The sequence below is a fragment of the Desmodus rotundus genome, chromosome 13 (genome assembly GCF_022682495.2).
Source record: "Desmodus rotundus isolate HL8 chromosome 13, HLdesRot8A.1, whole genome shotgun sequence".
NCBI lineage: Eukaryota > Metazoa > Chordata > Mammalia > Chiroptera > Phyllostomidae > Desmodus > Desmodus rotundus.
Window position 1 is genome coordinate 12,327,979 of NC_071399.1, and position 13,658 is coordinate 12,341,636.

At 40.2% G+C, this 13,658-nt stretch overlaps 1 protein-coding gene across 1 annotated transcript in view; it reads right to left on the reverse strand.

Annotated features, from left to right (window-relative positions):
- Positions 1-13,658, reverse strand: part of ZDHHC2 (zinc finger DHHC-type palmitoyltransferase 2) — a 53,987-nt gene that overhangs the window by 23,208 nt on the left and 17,121 nt on the right. Inside the window, exons 2-4 of the mRNA XM_053916502.1 lie at positions 7,938-7,964; positions 6,642-6,736; positions 1,002-1,122 (exon numbers count right to left, since the gene is read on the reverse strand). Coding sequence (XP_053772477.1) covers positions 1,002-1,122; positions 6,642-6,736; positions 7,938-7,964 — 243 coding nt within the window. The remainder of the gene's footprint in view (positions 1-1,001; positions 1,123-6,641; positions 6,737-7,937; positions 7,965-13,658) is intronic.

Sequence of the window (13,658 nt, forward strand, 5' to 3'; positions counted from 1 at the left end):
AACTTGTGCAGTAATTTATTTATAGGGGTCTTACACTTCCTCAGTGTCTGTTTAGGCTTATGTGGGTAAATATACATGAACTTATACATGAGCACATCGCTGTCTTTGTGGGATAGACCCAGTGGCATAAATCAGACAATTACCACTTCTTCATTGAGAAACAGTGGAAACAAAGAGGAAAAAGCTGTATCTGACTTAGATTCAATAATGACTTTAAAGGCAGTTTGAAACAAATATAAATATAAAATAGTAATGAGATATTTTACCCCCTTTTCTTCAAATTAAGTCTTTGAAATCAGTTGTGCATTTTATACTTAAAGCACAGCTCAGTTTAGACTGGCCACAGTTTAAGTGCTCAGTAACCACAGGGGGCTGGTGGCCACCAAAACAAGCAGCCCAGGTCTCAAGTCACACACTGGGTATGTCCTGGGAGGCAAGGGTCAATAGCCCATATGTGTTAATTTTCAAGACAATTCTTCAGTTCGATAGCTGGTAAATGATCTTAAAAATCTGACCCAAGTAAAAGAGATTTGCTATTTGAGTTGCATTTTTTAAAAAATTGCCATAAATTTTAAAGATGAAAAATTATACCAATACGTTAATTTAGTTTTATATAATTTGTATAATTGCTGTAAAGGCATTTAAATGATCAATGTTATGTTCATTGTAGCTATTGCTCCTTTAAATTAAATAAGAATAGGAAGGTCTGTAATTAAAACTTTAAAAATGCATACTACTACAAATCAAGATTTCAGTCATTCATGGAGCCCGACCAAGCAGGCAGAATAGAACTGGAGCCAGCTGTGATTTGGCTGAGATCCCTGAGCTGCATGCCATTTACGTTTCCATTGTGTTTCATGGAGCTGTGCAGTAAAGACTGCATCGCTATCAGAGATACAGCCCAGGGGTTCTCAATGAGCGCTTGCAGTTTCAAGTATGGAAATACGCTCTCTCACAGCCATCATGAGCTATCGTGCAAAGCACTGGTTGTCGACGTCTACCTCCAGACATGGTCCTGGTACAGATGGGAAGATCTTTGGCCGCTCGCCTAAGAACTTCCTGATGGGCTTCTCCCCTCGGCTCTCTCTCCAGCAACTCTTTCTCTGCATAAGAGAGATGGAACTGTGGAACAGATTTAAATTTTAATCAGTATTTTCAAAGAAATGATAATATATTGATCTACTAACCCAGAGAAAGGCATTTATAAAATATTAATGGTATATAATATCTAAATTCAGAGAGGTAACAGAGTTTGACATCTGGGAGAGTCTGGTAGCCTCGCAGTTTATTAGTTTATGCATCTAGAAAATAGAATAATAATAATAATAATAATAATAATAATAATACTCTCTTCCTCGGATATTTGTGAAACTCAAGAGGAATATAGTATGTAAAAGTACTTTATTAACTATAGATTTCTATCCAAATATTAGATATATTAATAGATAAAATGGCAAAATAAGCAAATTTGGCTCAATGGATGAATTTTTCAATTGGAACTCACTAGGAACAAAAATAGAAATAAACCTATCGTGCACATTTTCTCACCTGAGCTTTAACAAAGGGATAGTTCATCCATGACTTCTCTTCCAGCTCTCAAAATGGGCTAATCGCTACTTTAACTTCTTATAATTCCAATTTGGCCCGCCAATTAAAAAATACTTATTTGAGAAAAATGTAAATTTGTTTGGGCTCCAATATGATAATCACAAAAAAACACTTTTAAAAGTCTGTTTGTACTTCCTTGCTTTCTGAGGCCATCGGATGCTGCTGGCTCACCCTGAGTGTTTTTTGTTCTGGTTCTAGAATTGGCTATTTCTCCAAGGAACCCTTGTTCCTTTACTGGAGAACAGCATTAGGAACCAAGACCCAGGCTCAAACACAGTTCTCAGATTGAACAGGTATAATTTTAAAAGGACATACCAATTAAGAAAAAACTAGAATCTAATAACAAATAAACAGAAAACTCACAGAACTGTATTTCCTCTTCCTAGTTGTTTTTCACTTAGAACAACAACAAACATATAACCTCACAAGTATCTACAATGTACAAATGAAAACAGAACTTTTTTTTTTTGACTATGAAGTTGGCAACAGTTTTTTAATAACATGCAACCCCAAGGGTCCAATAAATCTAAAAGCATTATATGTAAATCCCTTTGGGAAACAGTTTGGCAAGTGACTTAAATTTTGATCTAGTGATTCTGCCTTGAGAACTCACATTAAGAAAACAATCCCTAAATGGGTAATGCTCTGTGTACGAACATGTTAACGGTATTATTTGTAATATGAAGAGTTGGGATCAGTCTGAAAATCGAACTGAGGAAACATTTATGTTTCAGAGAGAATATTATGTTATTATTAAAAATGAAAATAATCCAATGATGGACTATTAGGTGAAAAAAGTAACTAGAAAAAATTCAGGATGCAAACTGAATTAGTGTTTTGGGATGTTTTTCTTTTTTCTTTTGCCTCGTCTTCATTTTCTACATATAATTTAGGACGGTGGTATTACTTTTATATTGGGTAAAAAAAATCTTTACAAATTGAAAAAAAACAATGTAACAACTGGCTATGAAAAAAGTATATTTTAACTCATGCGCTCCAGACCTCTTATATTCTGTCAAAAGTGTGAAAAATATAAAATTATTTTTTTACTACCTTTTCTCCTACTCTTTTAGTCCCACTTTTCAAAGGGTTTTAGCCTATGAGAGCACTTTCTTGTCAACGTAAGTCCAAGGTCTTCATTTCACAAGTGAGGAGATTCTGGCTGCTAATCAATGAAGAAAATTAGCCCAAGATCTTACATTTTATTAATGGGGTAACTTAATATTCTTCACCAGCAAGCAAGGGCTCTTTCTTTCATAACAAGGGTCCCCAAAAATCTTTTGGTCATGTATTCTTATCAGTTAAAAATAATTTGAGACCACAACTACCAGTACATGCATATGTACATATGTATGTATGTACGTATGTATGTGCTATTAGCGAATGTTATGTACCTTAGACGTGAAATTTTAAAAAGAAACATTACAAGAGTAACCTATTTTGCTATTTTTCTGCACGCTCCAATTGACGTCCTGAGCACACCCACTATTGACTGTGCCCGCTGTCGGTGGCACAGGGGCAAGAATGCAGCCTTGGTGGCTAACAGAGCTCCGGCGTAATGTTAGCATCCGACACACCGCACACTAGCACTCGGTGCCTTAGGACAGCCAGCTGAGGCCCAGAGCCTACTGCTGCATCTGCAAGGTGGTCATAAATAATATCCGTCTCATACACTTCTATGAATCAAGCAAGGTAAGTATGTGTTTTGTAGAAAAACCACCCCACAAAGCCTGGCACAGGGCCGGCTGGCTTCCTGTCCGCCTCAACTGCTCCATCGGCACTGCGTCGTTGCTCCTGTGTTTTGCATCGTTTCATTTTCTCCACTTTAGCCAACCACTATTTCAGACCTTCTCTGTCAGCCTGACGCCCTCATCACTCTTCGCCGATCACCTCACACGTAATTTGAGGGAGAAATCAGAAGTCACCTCAACTTCCTGCCAAAGCTATAAACACAAACTTGCACCTGTACCCCTAACTTCTTCTCTACTTTCAGTCATTTAACGAGTATTTATTGATTACCTTTCACGGGTGAGACACTGCTTTAATACTGGCGATGGATTAGTGAACAAAAGAGATACAGCTCATGCCATTTTAGGGCTTATATTCTAGGGATGTTATAAAAGTGAATATGAAACGTGTCACAGAGTGATATGCTACGGAGAAAAATAGGGTGAGGTCCGGTTTATAGGGAATGCCGGGGGGAGCAGGGTTTTGCTGTTCTACACAGAGTGGTTATGGAAAACCTCAAAGACAAGGCACCACCTGAACCCAGACGTAGTGATAGGAAGAAAGTGAGGGGCCTGGTCACACAGATGAAGAAATAGCAGGTTTCAAGGAACACGGGTAGCATGCTGATGGAAGGGCAAGGAGGCCAATGGGACTGAAGCAGCAGGGAAGAGAAAGGTGGGGTGGTGATGGGCTCTGGGCCCAGCATGTGCATCCTGCTAGGCTACAGTGGGAAGCCAGGTTTCTACTCTGGGCGGGCTCACAAATCACAGGATGTCCTGAGAAGAAGAGGAATATAATATGACCTGTCTTGTTTTTGAAAGAATGACTCTGGCTGCTGTGTTGAAAATGTGCAGAAGAGGGCAAGTCTGAAAGCAAGGAAACCTGTTGACTGGACTGCAAGGTACTAGCCAGAGAGGATGGGGCGTGGCCAGAGGAAGGAGCTGGAGGGCTGGAACTAGAGATGATGGCCCCCACAGGTCTGGTTACAGAGTGTGCGGATGGACTGGCTGTGGGTCTGAGAGACGGAGAGCAGCCAAGGATGACTCCAGTGTTTTGGGAGCAACTGGACGAATGGAGCTGCCATTGCTGAGACAGGACAATTTTGGAAATGGGGGAGGTTAGGGGAGTGGGTGGGAAATCAGAAGGTTGTTTTCAGATATGTTGAATTTGAAATTCCTATTAAATGCCAAATAGGTAGCGGTGAACTAGTCTAGAGTCTAGAAGGCAGGACCAGACTACTGATACTAACTTGAAAGCTGTAGCAATGAATGAGATGACATATAAAGCCATGATATGTATAGATAAATAAAAGAGAAGTCCAAAGACTAAGCTCTGGGATAATCCAATGCTTTAGAGGCTTAGGAGATAATGAGGAACCACCACAAATAAAAATAGAATTGTTTGAATGAGAAAGGAGATAAGAATACTCTAGAAAGAAAAGAATGGCATGATGTAGACAGGAAATGGCACGTAATGAAGAAGGACTAGAGTGTAAAGTGGGAATTCAGATTCAGACAAGAGTCGCTGTTGTCAGGATAAGGAGCCTGGGCTTCTCCCTACAGGGTGTGTGGGGTCACTGAGCAGATACAGGCGGCAGAGTGACAGCATCATTAGATGGGTCACTCCAGCTTCGAGCGGGAGGATGAGTTCTGGCAGGGTTCTGGGAAGGGAGTGCAGCAAGACTGGAAACAGTGACACCAGACAGGAGAAGACTGCAATGTCTCAGACAAATGAGATGACTGAGACCCTGAACTGGCTAACTTGGCTGGTTAGGGCATTGTCACGATGCACCGAGGTTGTGGGTTCGATCCCTGGTCAGGACACATACAAGAGTCAACCAATGAATGCATGGGATGGGTGGAACAACAGATTGCTATTTCTCTCTTTTTCTCTCTCTCTAAATTCAATAAATTAAAAAGAAAAAATTTTCAGAAGTAAAAAAATAATAATTAAGAATGAATTAAGTGAATGACTGGGAAGGAAGGAGTTGGAACAAAAAAGGAAACATTATGGAGTGAAAACATCAGCAGAATTTGGATGCTGGTAGGGGGGTGAGGAAGCTGGAAGACCCGGGCATGGCTGCCAAGCTCCTGGCTCGAATGGTGGGGTGGACGTCAGCGGCACTAATGGGTCTGAGACACGGTGAGTCACAGAGTGGGGAAGGAGAGGGTGGTGAGTTCAGTTTTTGATGTGTTATACTGGAGGTGTCAGTGGAATGATCAAGGAGCTCTGCTTGGCAGGGAGTTATAAGGCTGAACATGAAGGGAGAGGTCAGAAGTAGAAATACATTTGGAAATTTTCAACACAGAGGTCAATGATAAGGTCCAGCACAGTGGATGAGATCACCTACAACAGAGGTCAGCATTTTCCTTCAAACCTGCAACTAAGGCTGGGATGGGGGATGAGAGATGCCAGGAAAGAGATGGATGTGATGAGGGGAAGAAAAAGAAGTATGAAAAGAAAAACAAGTAGATAGTAGGGGAAAAGCTATAGTTAACACATTCCAGGCCAAGCATACCATTCATTCTGCGCTAGGAGTGTGGCTTTTTCATGTCCTGTCCCAGGCCACACAGCACACTGACCGGCCTTTAGGGCCACGGCTACATTCCAACGGGTCACTTCAGGAAACAACTTCAGTGATGCCCAGACTTTTTTTTTAAGGCTCGCCTACTAACACCACACTATTGTTACTGGGACAAGGTTTATTTCTATTCAACAAACAGGTACTGACCCAAGGGACAAGGATATAAAAATGAGTAAGACACAGTTTGCTCAAGATTTGCTGCAAGATTTAACCAGGATTAAAGACCCAGAAACAAATAGCCAGAATGATCTTTTTGAAATGTGTGTCTGATCCTATCACTTTACTTAAAAGCTTCTGTGGCTGAGACAACTAGTTGACCCTCAATACCCATTCTTTCCTGCTTCTAACACAGCCCATATGGCCATCAAGAATAAAGACTACACTCCCAGTCTTTTGCGCAAATAGATTAGGCCCATGTAATAGAAGCATGTCTACCTTCAGCTCCATCTATTTATCTGTACATCCATCCATCCATCCACCCATCCTGATGTCTAAGTAGAAATACAACACATAGCAGATTTAAAATTGGAAATACAATGCTCATTCAGTGCAAAAATCATATTTACCAAGTGAACATTCAAGTATTTACTAAGACATCAACACTAAAAATTATTACACTTAGTAAGTTTACATTAATAAAAAAGACATAAAATTCATTCTCCAAGACATTAGTATTATTGATTTCTAGCTTTAGGATGACTTTACCAGTATTTTAACTTACTTCTTTTGAAGGATTCATTGGTAACGTAAAGATGGTTTTCCAATACGACCAGACGAACATCGCAAAGAGCAGATGGTACGCGATCAGGCACACGACTACGGCGAGAGAAAGGTGACCGTCACTGTCACACGCGAACTGGTATTCACAAACGAGGTCCTCGTTCTAAAATGCCCAAGCTACCAACTATAATAAATGCACTCTATGTGGAAATTTTACTACTAATTTTTATTATTGTAAATAAGTTCATTTGTATCACACTGGAATAGGCACAACCCAATGAGTGAATTTTTATACCTAAAGCAAGATATTGAAAAAGTCCCTAATAAGGCATAAGTAGATCTACGGCCCTGATTAGAGCGCGCCCACCTGCAGGCAGGCCTGTCTATCGGCAGAGTGGCTCACAGGGACCTCCCCTACACTCCTCTAACTAACAGGCACAGCATTAACCAAATGTTAAAACGTTTGGGCTTTAAGAACTTCGTTTCATGGGCCAAGAACAGCAAAAGCAGTTCCTACTGGAGAAGCTGTTTGCTTACTTGCTCAGCTCTAGTCAAAGCTGGTCATGTTTTAGTGACAACAAGTTTAAACAGAGAACCATCTGGATAGAGATTTCTTCCAGTGGGACTTCAAGTGTCTCATTTATCACATGGGACAACTGTTAAGAAAAGTGTTCTGATACTTTTTTCAGGTAATATATATAAACACGCTTTGGTGTTTTATTCTTGAAGTACTATGAGAATATAAAATATTAGTCCTGTATACGGTGATAATGATTAATTCTGAGATATACATTAATATATAATAATTCTGTAAGATACAGTTGAATACAATACACTAATTTAAAAGACAGCATATTTGATATTTCAAACATTAGCAGCAATTGTAACTTCTTAAAAAATGATACTCGTATTTATAGAATCATTAAAAAATTAAATTATCCACTACAGCACTGAAATCAGTGTGAGTTATCTGGAGCTGATGCTCTTTTCCCATGGATTCACAGGTGACCCGGGCAGGGGTAATACTATGAATTGAAACAGGAAATTACTGATATTCCCGTATCTTGAGGCCACGAGCATCTTTGGCACAATTATGGCCATTTCAGGGTAGAGTCTTTGCCAACTGTCTGGCAGAATTCAGTCCGGGAACGAAGAGCATAGAATTTCTTTAACCCCAGCTTGTCTCCACATTCTTAAAGAATGGCTTATTTATCCCAACCAGATCCAAGTGAATTCTATTTGTTTTTTTTCCAAACTATTTTTAAGCTTTTATATCTAAAACAATAATATATTTTACCTTGTTCTCCAATGTTTTCCATGGACACTAGAGAAAAGAACAGAAAACAAGAGACAGGAAATAGGTTACAGGAAGCATAGGGCAAGTGCAGGGCCTAACAGAGACACAGGCACTACAGGTTGACAGTTGGACCCTCCCTTCAAACCAACATTCTTTAAATATTTGCCCACCTTTATCTAGAGGAGAGGCGAGCACTGTGGGAGAGGGTGGGGAGGGGAGATGCACTCAGCCTGCCTCTGCAGGCATTTCGGCAAAACCCGTCAAGCCTGGCCCTGGAGCCTCACTGCTGGAGTAATGACGGGTTTCTCGCACTCCCTTCCAACTACAGATTTCAGACAAAAGCACTGTTCTCCCGGCCGTTCCTTTTCCAGAGACATTTATTGTTGTTTACAAGATGGCAATCACCTAGTCCGCGCTCCAAAAGGAAAAAAAAAATGTTGTGTCCACACCACACACTCCTTTTCCAATTTCTACAAGCACAAATTCTTGTGCCTGATGGCTAAGTGCTCCCTACCGGTAATGAGGGGCCCCTGGCACCATGCCAGAGAAACGGCCACCCCTCAGGGGCTGCAGTAAACACCCCGAGGTGGCAGGTAGGTTAGTACAGGGACCGCAGAGCTGAAACAAGCTGGGACAAGAAGCTGAATTTAGTAATGTAGGCAGGTTTTCTTAGCACCTGTACCGTCTACTCCCTGTGCTTCGCATTTGGACTTCCTCCATTTGTGCTAGGGTCTTTTGGAAGTTGTGGTCTACCTCAGTTGTAACAAAAGGAGATTTGACTTGGCTTATTTATGTATTTCTGTTCCTACTGGGCTTTTGTAAGGGGGACAGTATTCCAGACCTCAGTCCTGCAATATGTCATTTCACTGCCCTAAGAAGCCCTGGAAGCAGAGCACAATGTTGCGAGAGATTTTTAAGAGCACCTGATCCAACCAACCTCCTTTCCAAGAGAGCTACTGAGTATCAGTTTAGGCATTTCTAGAGCCAGCAGGGGCCCACGGTCTGGAGAGCAGCCCGTTCCAGTATTAGATTGCCCTGAGAATGATCATAAGATTATTGTGAGTAAGACTAGCCTCTCGGTGGCTTCTACCTATGGTTTCGACGCTTCCGACCTGCAGCGATAAACAGAAAATCTAAACGACTTGCACATACGTAAAGTTGTGAACCCTTAAAAATGTTCTCTTTTAGCCCAAATACTGCATGACTTCCAGATTTCTCACTGACCTCGATGTGGCTCCTGCCTAAGTTCTTAGTTTCCTTTAACATTTCTGATCCCCGGAATGGGACTGGCAAACACAGATAATCTCTGACATACAAATGGCCTGTTCTGCTTGTCTGCTTGCAAATCAGAGGGTAGAGGTAGGAGTTCACTTTCTCAGGGAATCCCAGTGGTGGCAGAGCTGGGGGCATTGGGAGGGCCCCAGGCCAGTGGGTCTGTCACATCTGACCCTACCCCTCCCTGTATGCGTTTCTCTCTAGGCAATGACTTCCCAGGCTTCAAAAGTCCTACCCTTTGGGACAGCATGGATGGAACTGGAAAGCATTATGCTAAGCAAAATAAGCCAGGTGGTGAAAGACAAATACCATGTGATCTCACTTTTAACAGGAACCTAATCAACAAAACAAACAAAGAAGCAAAATATAACCAAAAACACTCAAATGGAGAACAGGCTGACAGTGACCAGAGCGGAGTGGGGGCGGAATTTCAGGGGAAAAGGGTGAAGGGTTTGTAGGAACAAGTATAAAGGACACATGGACAATAATGGGGGTGGGGGGTGGAAACGGGAGGGAGGTGGGGAGGGCTGGGAGTTGGGCTGGGGGGAAAAGACAGAAAACTGTATTTGAACAACAATAACATGTTTTTTAAAAAGTGCCCCGAACTGACTACAGCTCTTCCTTGGACCAAAATGTCCACTCCTTCAGTGGAGCTAATCTCAGGAATCGGAAAAACAGTATGACGGCATATGCACATTATGTGATGTATGCATGCCCCTTAATGGCCACTCCGGAGGTGCTGGTGACTTAAAGAAATGTATCTGCTAGCCCACGACTCTAGCCATCAGAGCTGAAGAAAGTAACGCGACAGAAAAAGTGCAGTTGGTGTGAATCTTTTTCACCCGGACCACTACCATGCCGGCTGATACGCGCTCAGAGACATCGCTTTCAAAGCTATTTCTTCTCTCCATAGCTTGTTTTTCTCTAGAAGTACTTCGGAACCCACAGACCCTCCGTTTCGTTCCATTAAACAAGTTATAACATGTCTCAGGTCCCAATTTAGCTGACCATCAAACAAGTTACATGCGTGGGCACGGATGCGAGTTTATGGTAAATAATTCTGGTAACATTTATAGAGTAAAACGTGAAGTTCAAAGAGGCTGTATCAATTATACTCCCAGAAAGATTCTGAGCCTGTCCAATTTCCTATAAACGTAAAATAAATCTTTAGCTTTTGTCAATATCTTAGGTAAAAATAAAAATCACTGTTTTAGTATTGATTTCTCTGATTACTGCGAAGGTTAGCATTATTTTTAAAATATAAGGATTGGTTTTTCCTATCTTTTCTGAGTGAATTACCACTTTCCCATTAGTTTGTGTCTCTTACTTACTGAGAGAGCCTTTTATATATTCTGGACAGTAATCCCATGGCTGTTACATATGTTGCAAGAAAGGTTTATATAACTACTTTTAAATGATTTAATATATACTAGTAAGATCAAAGGGTTTATCATTGATTAAATAACAGTGTCAAAATTTTCTAATTGACCTATTTTACTAACAGATACATGGTCTCCACTTTTGTGATACTAAGGACATTAATTAATGCTCTCAAACATGTACACCTAAGTAGTATTCAATGACTCACCTTGTAATTTTCATTTAGCAGAAGTGTCAATTTCAACATTTCCTTTCTTATTGTAAAAACACGGCAAATACAATGTTATTTCCAAATGCAAATATTTTTGTTGTTAAATGGCTCTTTAAGAAAAGGTTGCAATTTGCTCTTGGGGATAAGAGTAAGGCATTATTACCTGAAATGGTTACTATTTATACATCTGGTGACCATCTGAATACATGCAACAGTAACACTGCGGGTCACTATTTTAGTTTGCATTTCAAAAATTGTTTGTCTAATTTTATTTTGGATTAGCCTAGCTTCTTTCTGGTCCATGGCCTGCAATGATAACATTTTAAGATTTAAAGATTTCTAACTTCCCAATACACTTCCAGAACTTAAAACGGTTCCCTGATTAGTTACAGTGCAGCGAGGAAACAAGGCCTCTGGTTGGTTAAGATCCTAAGGACCTACAGCACTTCGTGGCACTGACTGTAATAGAAAGAGAGGGAGTGGGAACAGTAAACTATTGCCAGAGTTACCAAGGAGGATGTTTCTGTTTGCCCGGAGCAAATGGAGCCTTTAAAGGATACATTTGGAATCTAGAGCTGTCATAGACACAGCAAGTCTGGTCGTTTGGTTGCCAGCTGTTTTCTGGCTCCACTGTGCCCAGCCTCCTCCTCCCTCGTGAATCATTTCTGTAAGAAGCAGCAGGGCATTAGAGAGAAAAGGCTGATCTGGTGTAGAATAGTCAAGAGTGATATTTTTATTGTCGTGTTGATCTTTAAGAAATCCTGTATGCAAATAAAGCAAGTAAGGCCAAAGTTGAAGAGTTGACAGTATTAATAACTGCTAATTATTATTAGTTATTAATAACCACTAAAATACAAAAGGATGACAAATTGTTTCTTGATCCAACATGGCTTGAAAAAAAAATCCTTTAAAGTACATCCCCCTTTATCTCTTTTGCATGAATTATGAAGCAGTCATTTAATCCAGGGGTCAGTAAACCACACACCATGGTCCAAATACAGCCAGCCACCTGTTTCTATAAATAAACTTGTACTGGCACACACACACACACACACACCCATCTGTTTACGTGACTATTTTTGTACTACAATGGCAGAGCTGGGCAGACCCAGGGGAGAGCTAATGCTGAGGTCCTGGGTCTGAAGGCAGTCTAGAGGCAGAATTCCTCTTCTTCAGGGGACCTCAGTCTTTTCTCCTAAGGCCTTCAACTGATTAGATGAGGCCCACCCACATTCTGGAAGGTAACCTGCTTAACTCAGTATCTATTGATTTAAATGTTAATTACATCTAAAAAATAACTTATTGTTACAACTAAACTGGTATTTAATGAAACTGGCTGTCACAGCCTGGACAAGTTCACACAAATATTTAATCATTGGACCCTGAATCTATAATTGTTTTATTTTGGAAATCTACTAAAAAGATGTGTATTTAATTTTTTTGTATCAGTTCTCAAGACAAATTTAATATTTATCATCAGTTAATAAGTTGGAATTATATCTAGAAAATTAATGACAGTACATCTTATGTATCTGTTAGAGGGAAAACAGTAATAAAATCCTTTGGCATACTCTCAAACCCTGACTACAAATAATCTTACCCAAATTAAGTTTATTTATACATCCATACGATTGCTAAAGGTGCTAGATAAAAATATCAGAGCTGATTGAATCTAGATTGATTAAAATTCAACCTTGATTAAAAACACAGATCATCTAAAAAATTATTCTAGTCCCATATTTTTACCAACTAATCTTTAAAAATTTAGCCTTGGGTATTACACAGTGAGTTTGTTGTTAAAGAAATGCATCCATTGATAAGCAGTAGCTCAGTAAGCTGTTAAATCCAGTTCAATTTTTAGTCATCAGTACATTGAAAATCCAAAACTTCAGATACTAAAATAGGCCTTCGTAGTAGACTTAAAAAAAATGTACTTCGCCCTTAAATTAGCAAAGAACAGTTACATAACTGTTGCTAGAACAGTTTGGTACTTTTATTGCAAATGTATACGGCTGTGTTCTCTTTCTTTCTTAACTGGGATTTTGTTTTTCTTACCTTCAGAGTCCAACTCCCTCTTTGGAGAATAGTGTAGCTATATCGCATATATATGGCAACTCCTCATATAAAACCTGAAGCCACTACGCCATTTCCAAATTCAGTGTGATACGGTTACCTCTGGGCCCCGCACACGCATCTGACACAGACTACTGGAAGCAAAGATGTGGTTCTAAGGACCGAATCTGAAGGGCGCCTTTATAGCCAAATTCTACCTTTTCTCTGCTTATCTTCAACTCATTTACTGGCAAACATTCACCAACTACACGATACTGTTACCCTGTTGAGGACATAAGGGCCGTGAGGCTCTGTCCCTGTGCTGGAAAAGCTCCAAGTGTGTGAGGAATCATTTTAGTTAGAAGTTAAAAGTAACTGAAAAAAGCAGAGTTCTAAAAACACTTTCAATTAAGGGATTAAGAAGTACAAACTGGTGGTTATGAAACGGCCACGGGATGTATGGTACAGCCCAGGGAATGTGGCCAGTAACACAGGGTGGGGCGAAAGTAGGTTTCCAGTTGTGAGTACACGAAGCATGGAGTGTATTCTTGTGTTATTATGCATTAGTTATTGTATTATTTTCCATAGGAACAACTGTAAACCTACGCTTGCCCCACCCCATACTGTAATAACTTCGTGTGATGCCAGGTGGGTACGAGAAATATTGGGGGTCACTGTGTAAAGTATATGATTGCCTCTAACCACCACGCTGTACATGTGACTCATACAAAATAATATGGAATGCCAACTGGAATTGAAAGATAAAAAATAAACAGTTTCCAATTAATCACAGAAGCAGTTTG